Consider the following 17154-nt stretch of genomic DNA (forward strand, 5'->3'; position numbering starts at 1 on the left):
CCTTCCTATATGTACTCTTTGGAAGGAAGTCATTATGCACAGCTCACACTGAGAAATGCAGAGCTCTCTTCTACCCTGAAAATAAAGGGTCTATTTGGAATTCCAGTTATTTGGAATTCTGCATGGGAGAATTGTCTGTTCTCTTCCATTTGTTTATTTATTTAATCATTTGTGCATGTCTTTATGGACTCACAGATTTTTATTTTATACTTTGGGATATAATCCAATATGACTTTATTTTATTGCTCAAATCATTCAAATTTGGCTCTTGGGAGACCTTTCTGTTGGCTTTGTGTCTCTTTGATACACTCTTATCATCTTTTTTTTTTTTTTGAGCTTATTTGCAGTCACTACATGATATCTAATTTGTTTTTTAATCTTCTCTTTTCCTCCCATTTTAGATGAGAATACCAACATCTGTTTCCACAAAAGAGGGTTTCTACCACCTGAGGTGTTCAGGTCCACGATCCCTCAGCATTGTAAACTTTGCATTTTTTCAGGGAAGAACATAGCTTTTACCAGATTCTCAGTGTTGTCCATAACCTAAAAAAGAGGGAATCGCTGCCGTAAAGAGGAGAAATAATACAACCTACACATTTTACATACCTTCCTCTTTGCTTACTGCTTTGTGCTTGCTTGCCTCAGTTCATGTGAGGCTCAAAGCTTTGTGGCTCCCACACCCAGATTACTCATGCTGGCATGTGCCATACTACTTCAAAGTCTGAAAGGAATTTTGACCATTGTTGTTGCATTTATAACTCTATAAAAACAAAATCATCCGTTTGGACTCCCTCCTGGTTGGAGGGAGGATGTTCAGATAATATGCTGAAACACACCAGTTTTGAAATGGAGCTGTGCAGTATGGTCACTAAAGGGTCATGTAAAAATAAGAATGCTCTTCAGTTAATGGAAAACTGAGTTTCCCCTTTGGAAAGAAATTTCTGGATTTTTCCCTTGGTGCTGGAAAACATTACATCATCCAGCTATACAGCCTGATGCATTCCTTGCATAACTTCACATATTAGTAATGACATCGGTTCAAGTTTAGGCAAGTGAACAAAAGAAGACTGGTTGTAAAAAGGCTTTTGATATAAAACATTATTTTCTCTAGTCATTTGATCACTTTGCCTGAGTAAAGTAAGTTATTTTCTTAAATTAGTATCGTATTTCTATGCAGTAAATCCTCTTTTGTAGTAATAACAGAATTGTTGATAGATTTCTTGAAATAAAACAAAATGGCATAGTCAAATAGATAAAATATTGTACTGAGATTCAGAATATAAAGACTAACAATGAAACGTGAATTAAGTATGTGCCCTAATTAAATGCATTTAACTCTTCTTATTCTTGCTTATTTTGTGTACATACTAGTCACTATACCAAATTGCAAAATTATGTAAAGTGCAGGCATAATTTGAAAATATGCAAATTATTTCAACTCTTTGGCAGAAAGTGGTGTAGCTTCTAGACTCTTAAAATATATTTTAATGTGTAGAGATGACTTTAATGTTATTTAGTATTGATTGAGCTAAACAAGTGATTTCTACTGTTTTTAGGTAGGAAAACCCCTGAATGCATGCATGTGAATATAAACTACATGGGATTTCACTTAAGTTTTAAAACATCTTTGAATTTCTAATATAAATAAAGGTGAACTACTGAACTATTGAATAAATATTCATATCAGATTAACTACAGCAGAGTCTTGAAAATATATATTGATACAAATAAGAATGAAAGAAAAGAGCTGTAATATATTTGATACATTCCTTATAATTTCAAGAGATTTTTGTTAGCGACATTGATTTTTTATTGTTAATAAATAAGAATTTTTGTTGTTTTTGTTGTTTTTGTTGTTTCTTTTTAGCTGTGGAAAGAAATAAAAACATTTAGAGATGGCTGGAGGGAGGAGTGGTGCTGATAAGTTATGGAAAGAGCAAATTCAGATTTTTCAGGACTAATGATTTTAAAAATTAGTAAGACTAATGAGTAGAACCTGATATATATATATATATATATATACACATTCATATATGCATAGGTATATACGCATATATACGTATGCATGTATGTATGTATATATATAGATCAGGATTTTCTCTTTCTCTCCACTGAAAAAGAGCTCTCTGGGTGGTTAAGAATCTCTCCTATTTCATCAAAGGAGCATTTGTGATTATTAAGTGAAAGAATGTAGTGGACATGACAGTTGATTCCTCAATGTCTATTTCATTCCAGACTACTGATCTGAGCCAATAGTGATTGTTTCTTTCTCCTTGCCAGTGATTGGTTCAGCAGTGGCCAATGCTGGGAAGCTTCTGAGGAAAACAAAAACATAAAACCACAGAACCACAAAAACTAACCTTCATCCTAAGAGGACATCTCAGGAGGAAATGCTCTTCATCTGCAAGTGATGTGTGTACTACTACTGCGACTCCTGCTGCCGCCTGCTACTCCTATAGCGCATGCAGGCATCTTGAGGCCGAGGTCAATTTAGAAGCACTGGCGGATGGGAAGTGCTTGAGACAGTGTGTATTTCATACTATGCAAGCACTATAGGGAATTACAAAAATATGGAAGCCATGATTCCCTCAAGAATCGTACTGTCTACATTCAGTCCAGTTAGTAATACACACACACGCGCGCGCGTGCACGAAAAAAAAGCTACAAAATGATTGCCAAACAGTATATCTATGTTTGTGTTCATTAGAGTAAGCTGGGATGATTAAGGCAAGATTTTAGATAGGCAACCTTAAAGGACAGGCTGGATTTAGATGAGGACAATGAGAAGAGGAAGTTACAGTACTCTAGAAAGGAGGATTTATTCTGAACCAGTGAAGGGGAGAAGGATAAAATTTGGTAATGAATTACAAGGGCTAGGAAGTGAGTTTGACCCAAGCTTACAGCTGAATGGGAGGAAAGACTTTTCCCTCTATCGTCGATAGCTAGGTCTATGAAATAATGGGCATATTAACAGGAGTAAAGGTATACAAATTATTAATTTTAATTTTACATGCATCAGGGGCACCAGAGCAAAAACCCAAGTGAATACCCAGAGTGTGATGAGATTTGAGAGCTGATATTATGTCTTGATAGGGGAGAATACGTGCCTCGTAAAGGGGGAGTACGGGAATTTTAGGAAAGATGAATTGGCCCCCAGAAGAATAGATGGGAGATATGACAGTTTGTGACCAAGTTTTTTGAGTGTCCTCTTCTGTGATAAGATTCAATCTTCTTTAGTTGATGAAACTCCCAGGGAAGGGATTTAGGACAATAAATTCTGTTTGGAGGATCTGTCTGTAGGCAGATGGGAGTTCAGAGAGAGCCTCCCCTGCATTTACTCTTTTTCAAGTGGCTTTAGCTCCAGATAATCCATCTGCCAAAGAGACATCTTCCACAGCTGGAAGGAAAAATCGGGCTGGAAATTTCTCTACTACTAAAATTAGTATTCATTGTTTTTATGGTGTCTGGTCATTTCATTGCTTAGAATGAATGTACCTGTAAAGGAATTTACATCAAGAGACACAATAATGCAGTCTTTAATTGATCCAATAGAAGTGTATTTTGTAATCATTTCTGTTTTCCTCCCCTGAATGAGAAACCTTGTAGATGGGTTTGAACACTAATTTGCATCCTAATATCCAATTTTCCCACATACCCTCATTCTCTTTAGAATTTTCAATCTTTTGATAAGGGATGACAACTGGCTCTAGGGAGATTACAGTTTCACCTGCAGTGAAATGGAAAATCCCATTACCAGTCCCCAAATCCCAACAGCTGTGATATTAGAACTGGTAAGACCATGAGAAGCAATTTTAAAAATCTATATAGTCTTTTGCACCTTTAGCTGTTTTAACTAATTGGTTATCAATTTTTTCTTTAATATTTTGGACTCTGATATCTACTTGAAAAGGTTTTCTGTATCAATTTGTAGTATTTTCTGATTTTTATAAACTTCTTAATATCAGTCACATCACACCTCTACTGGTTCTTATCAGCAGATTGTACGATAATTAACTCAGAACAGAATTGACTGGTAGGTAAGAGCTGGGATTTCAAAACAAAGCCATTACTTCTAAGTTTGTTTCACATAAATTAATATCATTTGTGAAATTAATAGTTTCACCATATCAATACAGAATAGAGTAGACTGTTAGGTATTCCAAGTATAATGAAAACTTCTTTGTAATTGTAATGGATTTTTTTTTTTTGTATTGGGGCAATAATTATATAAGATTTTATGGGTCATAAAAGGAACCCAAACAAACAGTAAACAACAAAAACATTTTTTATTAGATCTAAGGAAGTGCGTTTTTTGTTTCTGTTAAATGCTTTCAAAGGATACCAATTTAGTCAAGCTTCATTGTTCAAAGTTAATTAAAATGGAAAAATATGGCAATTTGTCCTTTCTTTGATAGTTGACAGCAAACATATATGTAGAAAAGATAGTTGTAACTTGTAGCTCTGTATTTTCCTTGTTTAATTGATCTGGTAATAGAGAAACTTCTTTTACCATCCCTCCACCCCCCGCCCCCCAGCATATTTAACTCAATGAGAACATTCATTGGTTATTTCTTGGGTAATATTTTATAAATGTCAACATGATAGTTTCATGAATTCTTAGACAATCTCTCTGGCTGTATTCTCTTAACAGTATTCACATACTCCTTGCTTAGGTTAATATACATCATTAAAAAATATTTTTTGCTGTTCTTATTTTTTCCTATTATCTCATTGTCTGCACTCCCTTTGCGCTTGTCTAGATTTTGATTGCAGGTTGTTTTGGGGCAAGTAAGACATCTGCTTAATTTTATTTGAAAGAGAGTTACATGGAGTGTTTAGAACAGTGTTTTCATGAATGTGGTAAAATTAAGTGGTAAGATACTTTTTTCATTTTTTTTATTTTTTATAACCAATATTTGTTGGGCATCTGACAATGTCTACTATTTTTAGTTACTTCTATTTGGAAACACCATGCTGTCGTTGTGAATTTGTCTCAAAAAGCATCTTTTCCCCAATGACAATTACCCATTTCTGTTGTTGGCCATTTCTAAATACTTACCAGAGTTTTGTTTCGTTTTCTTTTATAGCCAGCAGTCAGCAGAGGACCTTGCCCGCGTACCCGCCAACTCCACTAGCAATATCTTGAATAGGCTATTGGTCAGTTATGATCCCAGGATAAGACCAAATTTTAAAGGTTTGTTTCTCCCCCCACCAAAAGTCTTCAACCTCTGCAGTTTAAAAATTATTTTACCTGTATAAAATCATTTAGTTGTGATATTCAGAACAATAAGATGTCAAATTGTCATGTTACTGTCCTGTGATGTGCTTAGACTTAGAGCAACTTAATGACAAAGGTATTCAAAGATAAGCAGAACATTAATTCTAATAGTTTCATGTGGTTCCCAGTTAAAAAAACAAAAATAGGTATAGTGTGAATTAACAATCAACCTCTGTCATGGGTTTTCTAAGTAGTACTTCGTATTCTTAACCTTAGTGATTTAAACTTCAAGCTCTGGATGCAGTCTGGCTTTCATTCACAGACACCAATGTTATAATTTGTAGAAAAGCTTATATACTCATTAGGGATGGACAGTAGTTCCTATATGTATTTAGATTATTTCAAAATTTTTGTTAGCATTAAACGATTAAAAATTCCCTCTACTCTTTCACTGGAAAAAAGATGGACATATGGTTTTTAAAAACATGTTAACTTTGTGAATAAGAGTGACTATGCTTTCTACCACATAGATTGCTTCTACTCCAACAGAATATTACTATTTATCACACCTTTCAAGAACCAAACTATACTTTCAATAAAAGTCACGGAAATATTGTTTAGTTGTGCAAATTTTCTTTCTTTCCTTCTTTTCTTTTTTCTTCCTTTTTTTTTTTTTTTTTTTTTTGTCCTTTTGATGAGTTAGGAAAAGCTATATGAAAAGCTCTCCTCTGAAAAACTGTAATCCTTATTGCCGGCTAAAGACAGGTATTAACGTAGATCAGATTAACATTATAAGGCTTGATATTTTTTTCTTCTTCCTTTACAGAAAAAAAAAAATGTCTGCAGCTGTTTCTAGTCAACTGAAGTTATACAACTATGTTGTAAAAACAGGGTTTTTTGTTCATTACCAGAACCTATTCAGTTACTTTCAACAACAGCCATGGTCTGGGTTGTCTCATGTCTACCATATATTGATTCACCACCTGTTTTTCATCAGTCAGTGGTTCTGTGGCTAAAAGGCTAAATTCACATTTTCCCTTTGTTAGCCCAACCAGCAGCCCACAATGAATAAAAAGAAAAAAGAAAAAAAGCAAGCAAGAAAGAAATTTGCAACATTATACCTTAATTCTCACTCCATGAACTTTCAAATTATTTTCCAACAGGTCAGGCAAAAATCTTTATAATGATTCTGTTGTATGTCTGCTTAACTTCACATATTTATGAATTAAAAATCAAAATATAATAATTTTAAGTAAAATGTATTGAATACCGCTTTCTAATTCAAGTAAGATTTGAAGTAATTATAAAAATGCAAAAAGTTAAAACATTTTGAAAATAGTGCTTTTTAAAGAATAATTTACATTTTGTTAAGGTAAATGCATTAGCTCAATTTAAAAATCTTTAAAGGTAAAAACTTACTCCGAGTCTCTACAATTTAAGAGATAAGTATGTCTGAATAAATAACATGAGAAAATACAACTTAACTCATTTTTATTTTTATTATGATGCCTTATTTAGAAAAATATGTTAGTAGCAATTGTGAACATGGAATATTGAGACCATAGATTTAAATTTTTATATCCCATGTGGATTGGAAAAAATATAAAAATCAAGTGCATAAACCATTAAAATTTGAAAATTCTGACCAAGTTTTTTATAGTTACTAAATATATTCTTAATTTTTATTCACAGGCATTCCTGTTGATGTTGTAGTCAACATTTTTATCAACAGTTTTGGATCCATTCAAGAGACAACAATGGTAAGACTGCAGTTAATTTAATATTTTTAATTATCAAAATTTTAACTAGAGAATAGTGAAACTAATATTAAAACTGAAAAATAAGGGCACCTGAGTGGCTCAGTCTTAAGCATCCGACTTCAGCTCAGGTCATGATCTCACCGTCTGAAAGTTTGAGCCCTTCGGCATCAGCACAGAGCCTGGCGCCTGTTTCGGATTCTGTGTCTCCCCCTCTCTCTCTACCTCCCCTGCTTGCACTCTTTCTGTCTCTCTCAAAAATAACATAAAAACATGAAAAAAACTGAAAAATAAAGGGGCACCTGGGTGGCTCAGTTGGTTTAGCATCTGACTTCATTCAGCTCAGGTCATGATCTCACGGTTCGTGAGTCCGAGCCTGGTGTTGGGCTCTGTGCTGACAGCTCAGAGCCTGGAGCCTGTTTTGGATTCTGTGTCTCCTCTCTCTGCTCCTCCCCATCTTGCGCTCTCTCTCTCTCTCTCTCTCAAAAAATAAGTAAATATTAAAAAAATTAAAAAAAAACAAAAAACTGAAAAATAATGAATAACTCTAAGGCAAAACGCATGCTTCCTTCTAGTATAAAATATCCAAGTTCCAAGGTTTGTTACATTAATGATTTCAGTGCCTATATAATTTTGCAATTCAAATGTAGCCTTAATGTTAGTTAAAACTTACGGACTTGGAAGAATTAATATACTCACTCTGAGCAACTAATTGGTTACCACCTGGGAAAAGCACTTCTGCAATGTATTCTGGAGCAACATTTATTTCCTAGTATGCTTATCTGTGTGAGCATTAAAAATAAGTCTTCACAGTTTATTTTTCTTCTGGTTTCTTGAGGAGAATCTTCATTTCCTCTGTTGTGCTAATATTGTGATGTTGGGATCAGAGAATTGTAGAAAGCAAAGAAGAAAATCAATCTTTCTAAGATATGGCAGCAGAGCTCCCTAAAAAACTGACATAGCGAGGGGAAAGGTCAAGGAAAAGCAAAGGAAGAGCAGAAAGTAGTGACAGGCAGGCTCCTGTCTTGAAAGGCACGGAAAAGAGTTTGGAGGAGTGGCTGTTATCCGTGATGAGTTGTATTGCAGCTTCCATGAAGTACTTTTTTATTAGTAGGTTACTAATTAGCAGATTACATTAGCAGATTTCCTGAATGATGTGTGATGTAATTCCTCTTCAGCTTCTTAAAAGACTTCAATAAAGTCTACTTGTTTTTTGATGTTTTAGAATATTGGATTTTGCCCTTTTTGAAAAAACACATGCCAAAATGCTGCTTCAAGTGGGAGAGAGAAGGCTCAAGTTTTTTTGTATTTTTTGGAGATACTGATATTTTTATTAATACTTACATTTTTATCAATATAGTATATGTTCCAGATTGAAAGCCTAGTAATAGATAAGGCACAGTATAATTTTTCAGGGAATATCTCACACTAGAGAAAGAGTGATTTAAAATATGTATTCCATTATTCCTCAGGGTAGCATAATGTGTTATAAAAGCAACTGTGTATTGCATTTAATTTATGACAACTGTTTTTATGTCTAATTGCAATGAGAATGTTATTTATTTTTTGTAGAAGCATGTATTTAGCCCCTGAATAACTGATTATTTTCTTAGCTGATAGATGTTTTTGGAGAATTATTCAAAAGGATATTTTGGAATCAAATTCATTTACTTCCAGTGACCTTTTAGTTCACCTAAATGACAGAAACATACAGTATAGATCACTAGAAGATAGCTGTGGAATAAGATACAGACTACTGTTCAGCACTCAGGAGACAAGTGTAGTTAACTTTAACTGAAAATGTGGTTAGTCTGTCTAAGCACTTCACTTTGCAAGAGTAGGAGATGTTATTTTCCCAAGGTGAAACTTTAAGAGGATCTACGTAGTGTCTGTGCTCTCCTCTGTACCCTCTTTTGTCTTTTGTGGCATCGTTGCCCTAATCCTAAATCATCCCTGAAAGATATTCTGGCCTCTTGGAGACATTCCTACTGTATCTTGCATTCTGGGACAGCTAATGCAAGGATATTTGTTCTCATTTGTATAAAGGCTACAATGTGTCCCAACTCAGGAGGTATCATTAATATATCTATGCTTTAGTAATTATCGAATGCCCTCCAAATGTCAGACACCTAAACTTCTCCAGGTCCCATCAGTAGTTACTTGATTGTATCGGGTTGAAAACACCTGGGTAAAAGGGATGCTAGAAAAGGGAGAGGAACTTTCTTACAGAATATTTGAGGATTATAATAAAATATTGCATATTTATAATGTATCCTCTTGTTGTCCTCCTGCTGGGATTCATCATGGTAGCTAGCCCAGAGTACTTCCTGCTGGAACCGGATTCATCCAATTTTCATCAGGGAGTCTTTGTCCCTCCTATTTATCCCTGATTTCCGTCTCTTATCTTCTAATCAGAGCCCTTTATGGCTATTCTGACTCACTTAGTGCTTTCTTTTCAAACCACATCTTTCATCTCTATCATCTGATAGCTTCTTTACTGTAACTAAATTATTTTTGTGTGTTCTTTTATTCTCTAATGGACTGTAAACTTCTTCAAGGCAGGAATAATGTATCCCACTTCATTTTCTCCAAGATACAGAAGACAAAAGGTGCTCCATAAATAGTAAACCTATAAATAATTTCTTATATTAGCTAATATTGATTGAATAAATGAACAAATATTCTGCTCTTTGCCTAGCACAGAGTCAAAGTAGTGTTAAAACAATTGGCCGGGCAAATGTAATTAATAGACTTATGTCAAGCACTTATTTGATTAAGTAACAGACTGAAATAGGTTTTTATTGTAGAGCATTGATTTTGGAAATTTTAGAGACCTTTATCCAGAGGAGCCAAATTATATATATTTGCTGGATGAAAATCAATCTGCCTTTCACTTAGTGTTGTGTAAACACAGGCTAAAGTTTTGCTCATTGAATAGACTTAAATATTCTGCTTTATTATTATTATTATGTTTTGCTTTCAGCAATGTTTATTTTATACATCCCCATAAAACAGTTTCCTAAACATGTCTTTTGAGACTGTCATATTTTATAGATTTGCTTAGTCTTTTCAAAAATAGTGCCCTCATACTTTGTTCCTTCCAAGTAGGGAAAGTCACAAGGTATTATAGGTACATAGATAACTTTAAGGTGTCATCTAAGGAAAAACAAGGTCTAAAACAAAATTTGTTCTTTGTTACTAGATACAAACACTGGTCAGGAATAATAGTGATGGACTCAGGAGAATAACTTAAAGGGTATATTGGATGAGAGGATATTTCTTTTTTTTTTCCCTTCCAATCTGCCAGGGTGGGCTTACTTTATTATTATTATTGTTTTAGCTATTGATGTATAATTGACAAAATTTTAAGAGATTTGAAGTGTATGTGATGATTTGATATATGTCTCCATTGTGAAAGGAGTCCCCTCATCAAATTAATCAATACATCCATCACCTCATATACTTATCTTATTTTTTAAAGTTTTGGTGAGAATATTTAAGTTCTACTTTCTTAGAAAATTTCAGTTACACAAACAGTGTTTTCAACTATAGTCACCATCTTATACATTAGATCCTGACCTTATTCACCTTATTCACTTTATAACTAAAAGTTTGTACTCTTCTACCAACCACACCCCAAGCCCCTGACAACCACTTTTCTACTCTGTTTGTGTGCCCTCCAGGCTCATCCATGTTGTTACAAATAACATAATTTCCTTTCTTGAAGGATGAATTGTATTCCATTACACACACACACCCCACATTTTTTTGATCCATTCATCCGCTGATGGACACTTAGGTTGTTTCCATACTTTGGCTGTTGTCAATAATGTTGCAGTGAACATGGGAATACAGATATGTCTGCAAGATTATAATTTTATTTCCTTTAGATATATACCCAGAAGTGGGATTACTGGATTTTATGGTTGTTCTATTTTTAATTTCTTGAGGAACCTCCATACTGTTTTCCATAGTGGTGTATATACCAGTTTATGTTCCCATCAGCAGCATACAATGGTCCTCTTTATTCCACATCCTTGTTGGTATTTGTTACCTCTCTCCCCACCTTTTCGTTTAAAATAATAACTAGAGAACATATTTCTTAGCAACAAAGCAAACAAAAAAGTGCCCTAAAACAAGAGGTTGGGAAAAAAGAGTATTAGATTTGTCTAAATACAGGATGTATGTTTATGGAAACAGTATGGTACACAGTGTGCAAGCCGTGATAGTAGACAGGCTTGTGCTTGAATACCTGAATGTACTTGTGTTGAATACACTTGTGTTGTGTACCTGATGCGCTATACCCTAAAAAGAGTGAATAAGTTACAAAAATAAAGCAACAGTATTTTGCCTGGCATATTATTAGCTCTCAGTGACGGTGACTCGGGTTGTCAAGCATTTTCAAATTATGTACTGTTTCACAATAGAATCGCATCTTAAAGGAAATGCTAAAGAAAATGAACTCTTTATAAGTTTGTTAGTAGCCCCATTGTAAAGTTGTGGTTTTGTTTATTAATAGCTGCCTAGAAATTTCCCCTACAAAGATATGCTGAAATAAAGGAACTCCTAAAATTTAGGAAGCTTCAATATTGCCCAAAGCTTTTCTCTATAGTTCAGACCTTTCTACCTCAACTGGCAGTTTCTTGTTCCAGACGGCATAATGCAGAACACAAAGCTCAGGGGTGCATGTAACATCAGTAGCTACAAGTCAGGTGGCAGACAGATGTAGGGCAGCTTCTGAAAGAAGGCAACCCAGTCCTTTCTTCCAACAGATAAAGTTGATTATTGAAGAAGCAATCAGGGTTCCAGGCATTCACATTGTTGTTGGGAAATTTTAACCAATTCCATTTGGCAACCATTTCTTTGTGCTTGTTTGTTTAACTCAGATGCTAACTATTGCTGGCTAAACTAAAAGTAATCTCACATTGATTCACAAACCATAATTGTGTAGTGAAGGAGAAATTACAGTCATATTAATATTCCTTAAGATCTTTCCATGTTATATGCCCCTACAGCTTGTTTTACGATCCCATTTTATAGCTCAAAATTCTTATTTCTCATTTCGATGTGTTTATTTGCATCCTACTACCTTACTTTTTGTTGTAAAATATCATAATTAATACTACAAGTGGTATTTCCTGACGTTAATAGTAACATCACCAAAATTGTCAAATAAATGTAATCATCCTAATTTGAAGTTCTAATTTTATCAGTGTAGATGCCACTGCTTGGGACAACTGGAAAAGGAGCATTCAGAACAGTGAGAAGAATGGTTTTTTAGAAGCCAGGTGGCATCTGTTCTATGGTTATGTTTATAATATTTATTGATTTTTTTTATTCAGTTCTTACCTTTGGCTTAAATCACTGGGATTTTCATAATTGAAAATGTGAACTATTACACTTGTGGGGGAAAAGTTGGGTATTATGGTTTATTGTAATAATCTATACACAGACACTTCACCTCATCCAAGATACGTAAGCGCTCTTTCATGGAAATCAAAGCCTGTTTATACAATCCATATTCTTTCTTTGGTTTAGTCATGCTTCATAATTATATTGAATTATTATTGCACTATAACTCATGATCCTGTCAGACTTTCTGTGCCTTTCTGCTGTATGACTTTTTATTTGTCTTAATAATAGACTTCAGCTCTTTTTGAGCCTATCAGGAAAAAAAAAAGTCACATTTGGGATCTGCTAAAAGAGCTTAATTCTGGTTTATGGCAATGACTTATCTTTGTTGTTTTAAAAACAATTCTGTATATTTCCCTTCTATATAGAGATTTACATTTTTTCCTTGAAACTAGTCTTAGTTTACTATTCCTTTTATTTTGTTGCTTTGATTATTAACTTTCCAACATTAATTCATTATAGAATAAAATTAGACTTATGTGTTCCCATTGTTTTTTTCTATTTTACATCTTAGATACACAAACCTTCAAAAGGTTTTATATATATATTTTTTCTCATATGATCTACTTTTAGGTTTGTACCCTGTGGTAGGAATAATGTTCCTCCAAGATGCCCATGTCCTAATCTCAGAGTCTGTGGATATGCTATTTCACATGGCAAAAGAGACTTTGTGTGTGTGATTAAAGTAAGGATCTTGAGGGGCGCCTGGGTGGCACAGTCGGTTAAGCGTCCGACTTCAGCCAGGTCACGATCTCGCGGTCCGTGAGTTCGAGCCCCGCATCAGGCTCTGGGCTGATGGCTCAGAGCCTGGAGCCTGTTTCTGATTCTGTGTCTCCCTCTCTCTCTGCCCCTCCCCGTTCATGCTCTGTCTCTCTCTGTCTCAAAAATAAATAAACGTTAAAAAAAAAAAATTTTTAAAGTAAGGATCTTGAACTGGGGAGATTATTCTGGTTGTCCAAGCAAGGCCTCTATAATCACCAGGGTCCTTAAAAACAAGAGGCAGGAGGATCAGAGTCAGTAGTAGATGCAATGAAACCTATATGAACTTGGAGTAATACAAGGAAGTGATGTATCATCAGTCAAGGAACATAGGTGCCCTCTAGAACTTGAAAAAAGCAAGGAAATGGAATCTGTCCTCAGAACCTCCAGAAGGAGTCAGCCCTGCAGACTCTGTAACTTGGGTCGTGTGAAACTAATTTTGATGTTCTGAACTCCAGAAGTGTGAGATGATAATTGTTATCTGTTAGGCCACTAAAGATTTGGTAATTTTGTTACAGCAGCAATGGGAAACTAAGACACATGCTGATGAATACTTTAATACAGTTTTTCCTCCCAAATTCTGTTGGAGGATCATCCCAATTACGCTAGGTTCTTTTGGTATATGCAGCCCAGCAGACTGCTACTCTCATGGAGTTTTGAGTTCAGAGAGGCACCACAGTACCACCTACCAGGCACTCCTAATATCCATGGAATATTGGAATAGGACTAGAAAATTTTAAATATTCATATGGTGTTATTGAACGCCATTTAACTAAAACTTTTTAATAAAATTACACATTGAGAAATATTGCTAAAATATGACCTAAAAATTTTTAGTGGCATTTTGTTAACTTGTAATTCCTACACGAAACATCTAACCTCACTAATGACTAAATTTAACCCTTTTCAAACAGCCTTATAACAGCTTTGTTGACAGAACTTTAGTTATTATGCTGCCAGATGCTATGAGAATTGATCTCCTTTATTTCTTTGAATGCTCAATTTGTATTGTAATGTAAAGACTACCCAAGAGTTAAATTAAAGATTGCGTATGTGAAGGCTAGGTAAAAATCAGGACTAACCAGAATAGCTATCCTAACAATAATACAAAGTATAAAAACTTTTTAAGTGTTAAAATATCAATAATGCAATTCAACCAGTTTTAATGTCTTGTTGTGAAGTGTTTTATTGCCTTGAAGAAATAGTTGAATTTGGGTGTTAATTGGGACTGAAAATTTTGGAGAACATCCATTTTCTAGATAATGAATAATCGTATGCTCTTTGGAATGAACAATGAGTAGTATTTGTCACCAAGTTCTTTAAAAACAATTAAGTAATTTTCCACTGATAAAAGAAGTCTGTTTCTGATGGGAATTTTTCATTGCAAAACAAACGATAAAGCTATAATTATTGTGATTGAATAATTGAAAATGAAAATAAGTAGGTTTCAAAGATAGTTATCTTAATATAGAGCATTGGAAATGCCAATAACTAGCAATTATTTAGAAATGCCCATAAAACATTCACCAAAGCAACTAATGAGCTTTTATCTTTTAATGAATGTTAAACTCAAATTATTAATTTAAACTGTAAAATTTTAAAACATTCTTAAAAGATATATAAATTTGCTGCAACTTGGATTGAATCATAATAATATGTGGCTACATAGCTAACAGAAAAACATCGTTGAAGTCCTTTCATAATGAGATAATAAGATACAATGACCAAGACTGATACAACAAGAAAAGCAATTTCCAGTTTTTCAGTGATGCTTACTGTAATACAACTCTAGAGTACTCTAAAAAATAAAATTAAGAAAAGGATAACTGTAGAGGCTTGAGGATTATGTGGTATATTGAGCTTACAACAGAACAGTTGAAAGCAAGAAGAATAATACAGGAGATGCTCAGAAGTATATTTTAGTACTGTGTCAGGATTTGTGACCTTGAAGTAAATTATTAAGAATAACTGTTGGTTGATCAGCACAGTACAGAACAAATTGAATGAGTGACACTATATGCAGAATTTTTTTGAGGCAAAAATTTTATTAATAGGTATTACCGATATTATAAAAGGATAACAGCAGCATAAAAGATATATCCTAATAAGGCAATGTGCTTGTTTAGCCCTTAGTATAGCCAAGTGCAGAATATATTACCTCACTTAATCCTTATAAAAATGCTATCTTTGTGGGTATATTTTTGTTATCCACATCTTATAGACAGGAAACTTTGTCTTCTGTTCAGTTCTTAATCCTCCATAATCTTGCTTTTACTATGTCACTCTATTAAAATGCTTCTGCTAAAATTTTCAGGGGCTTCCTCATTTGCTGAAAGTGTGATTATACTTGAACTTCTGTGACGTCTGCTGCTGTTGACCTTCTCAAAGTTTGTGCCTGTTTGGGTTGGTGATGAAATCACATTCTCAGGGTTTCCTTTTCTCCTCAGTCTTCTAGCCTGTCCCTTAAATGCTTGCCTTTCCCAGAGCTTTGTTAGTTTGTTTGTTTGTTTGTTTGTTTTTTGCCTTGCATTCCTACTATGATTAATACTTTCAGACAAACTCTTCATTAGTCTTCTTTTTGTTGTTGTTCTGTTTTCAAGATTTATTTCTGCCATAATGTGTACCAGAATTTCATTCCTTTTTATGGCTGAATAATATCCCTCGGTGTGTATGTGTATGCAGGCATACCTTGTTTTATTGTCCTTTGCAGATTTTGTCTTTTTTACAAATGGAAGATTTGTGGCAACCTGCAGTGAGCAAGTCTATCAGTGCCGTTTTTCCAACAGCATTTGCTTACTTTCTGCCTCTTTGTCACATTTGGTAATTCTCACAGTATTTCAGACTTTGTTACTATTATTTGTTATGATGGTCTGTGATCTTTGATGTTAGTCTTATAATTGTTTTGGGGCATCAGAAACCATGCTCATAAAAGATGACAAACTTAATTGATAAATGTGTGTGTTCTGACTAGTCCACAAACCAGCCATTTTCTGTTTCTCTCCTTGTCTGTCCTTGGGCCTCCTATTCCCTAAGATACACAATGTTGAAATTAGGCCAATTAATAACCCTACGATGGCTTCTAAGCGTTCAAGTGAAGGAAGAGTCGCATGTCTTTCACTTTAAATCAAAAGCTAGAAAAGATTAAGCTTAGTGAGGAAGGCATATCAAAAGCCAAGATAGGCCAAAAGCTGGGCCTCTTGCACCAAACAGCCACATTGTGGTTGCAAAGGAAAAGTTCTTGAAGGAAATTAGAACTGCTGCTCCAGTGAACACATGAATGATAAGAGAGCAAAACAGCCTTATTGCTGATATGAAGAAGGTTTTTGTGGTCCAGATAGATCACACCAGGCACAACATTGCCTTAAGCCAAAGCCTAATCCAGAGCAAGGCTCTAACTCTCTTTAACTCTGTGAAAGCTGAGAGGTGAGGAGGCTGCAGAAGAAAAGTGTGAAGCTAGTAGAGGTTGGTTCATGAGGTTTAAGGAAAGAGGCCAGCTCTATGACATCAAAGTGCAAGATGAAGCAGCAAGTGCTGATGGAGAAGCTGCAGCAAGTTCTCCGGAAGATCCAGCTGAGATAATTCATGAAGGTGGCTACACTAAACAGCAGATTTTCAATGTACACAAAACAGCCTTCTATTGGAAAAAGATACTATCTAGGACTTTAGCAGCTAGAGAAGAGAAGTCAATGTCTGGCTTCAAAACTTCAAAGAACAGGCTGACTCACTTGTTAGGGCCCAATGCAGCTGGTGATTTTAAGTTGAAACCAATGTTTATTTACCATTCTGAAAACCCCAAGGCCCTTAAGCTTTATACTAACTCCACTCTGCCTGTGCTCTTATCAGTAGCACAAGAAAGCCTGTATGACAGCACCTCTGTTTACAACCTGGTTTACTGAATATTTTAAGCCCACTGTTGAGACCAGCTGCTCTAAGAAAAGGTTCCTTTCAGAATATGACTGCTCATTCTCAATGCACCTGGTCATCCAACAGTTCCGAGAGAGATGGACA

At 34.7% G+C, this 17154-nt stretch overlaps 1 protein-coding gene across 1 annotated transcript in view; it reads left to right on the top strand.

Annotated features, from left to right (window-relative positions):
• The window catches only part of GLRB (glycine receptor beta), a 93070-nt gene that overhangs the window by 29667 nt on the left and 46249 nt on the right, over positions 1-17154 (top strand). The window contains exons 2-3 of the mRNA XM_047092078.1: positions 5088-5194; positions 6911-6978. Coding sequence (XP_046948034.1) covers positions 5088-5194; positions 6911-6978 — 175 coding nt within the window. The remainder of the gene's footprint in view (positions 1-5087; positions 5195-6910; positions 6979-17154) is intronic.

Source organism: Lynx rufus, unplaced genomic scaffold (assembly GCF_022079265.1).
Source record: "Lynx rufus isolate CCGP_SWC_20201006 ecotype Redwood Valley unplaced genomic scaffold, mLynRuf1.p SCAF_3, whole genome shotgun sequence".
Classification (NCBI taxonomy): domain Eukaryota; kingdom Metazoa; phylum Chordata; class Mammalia; order Carnivora; family Felidae; genus Lynx; species Lynx rufus.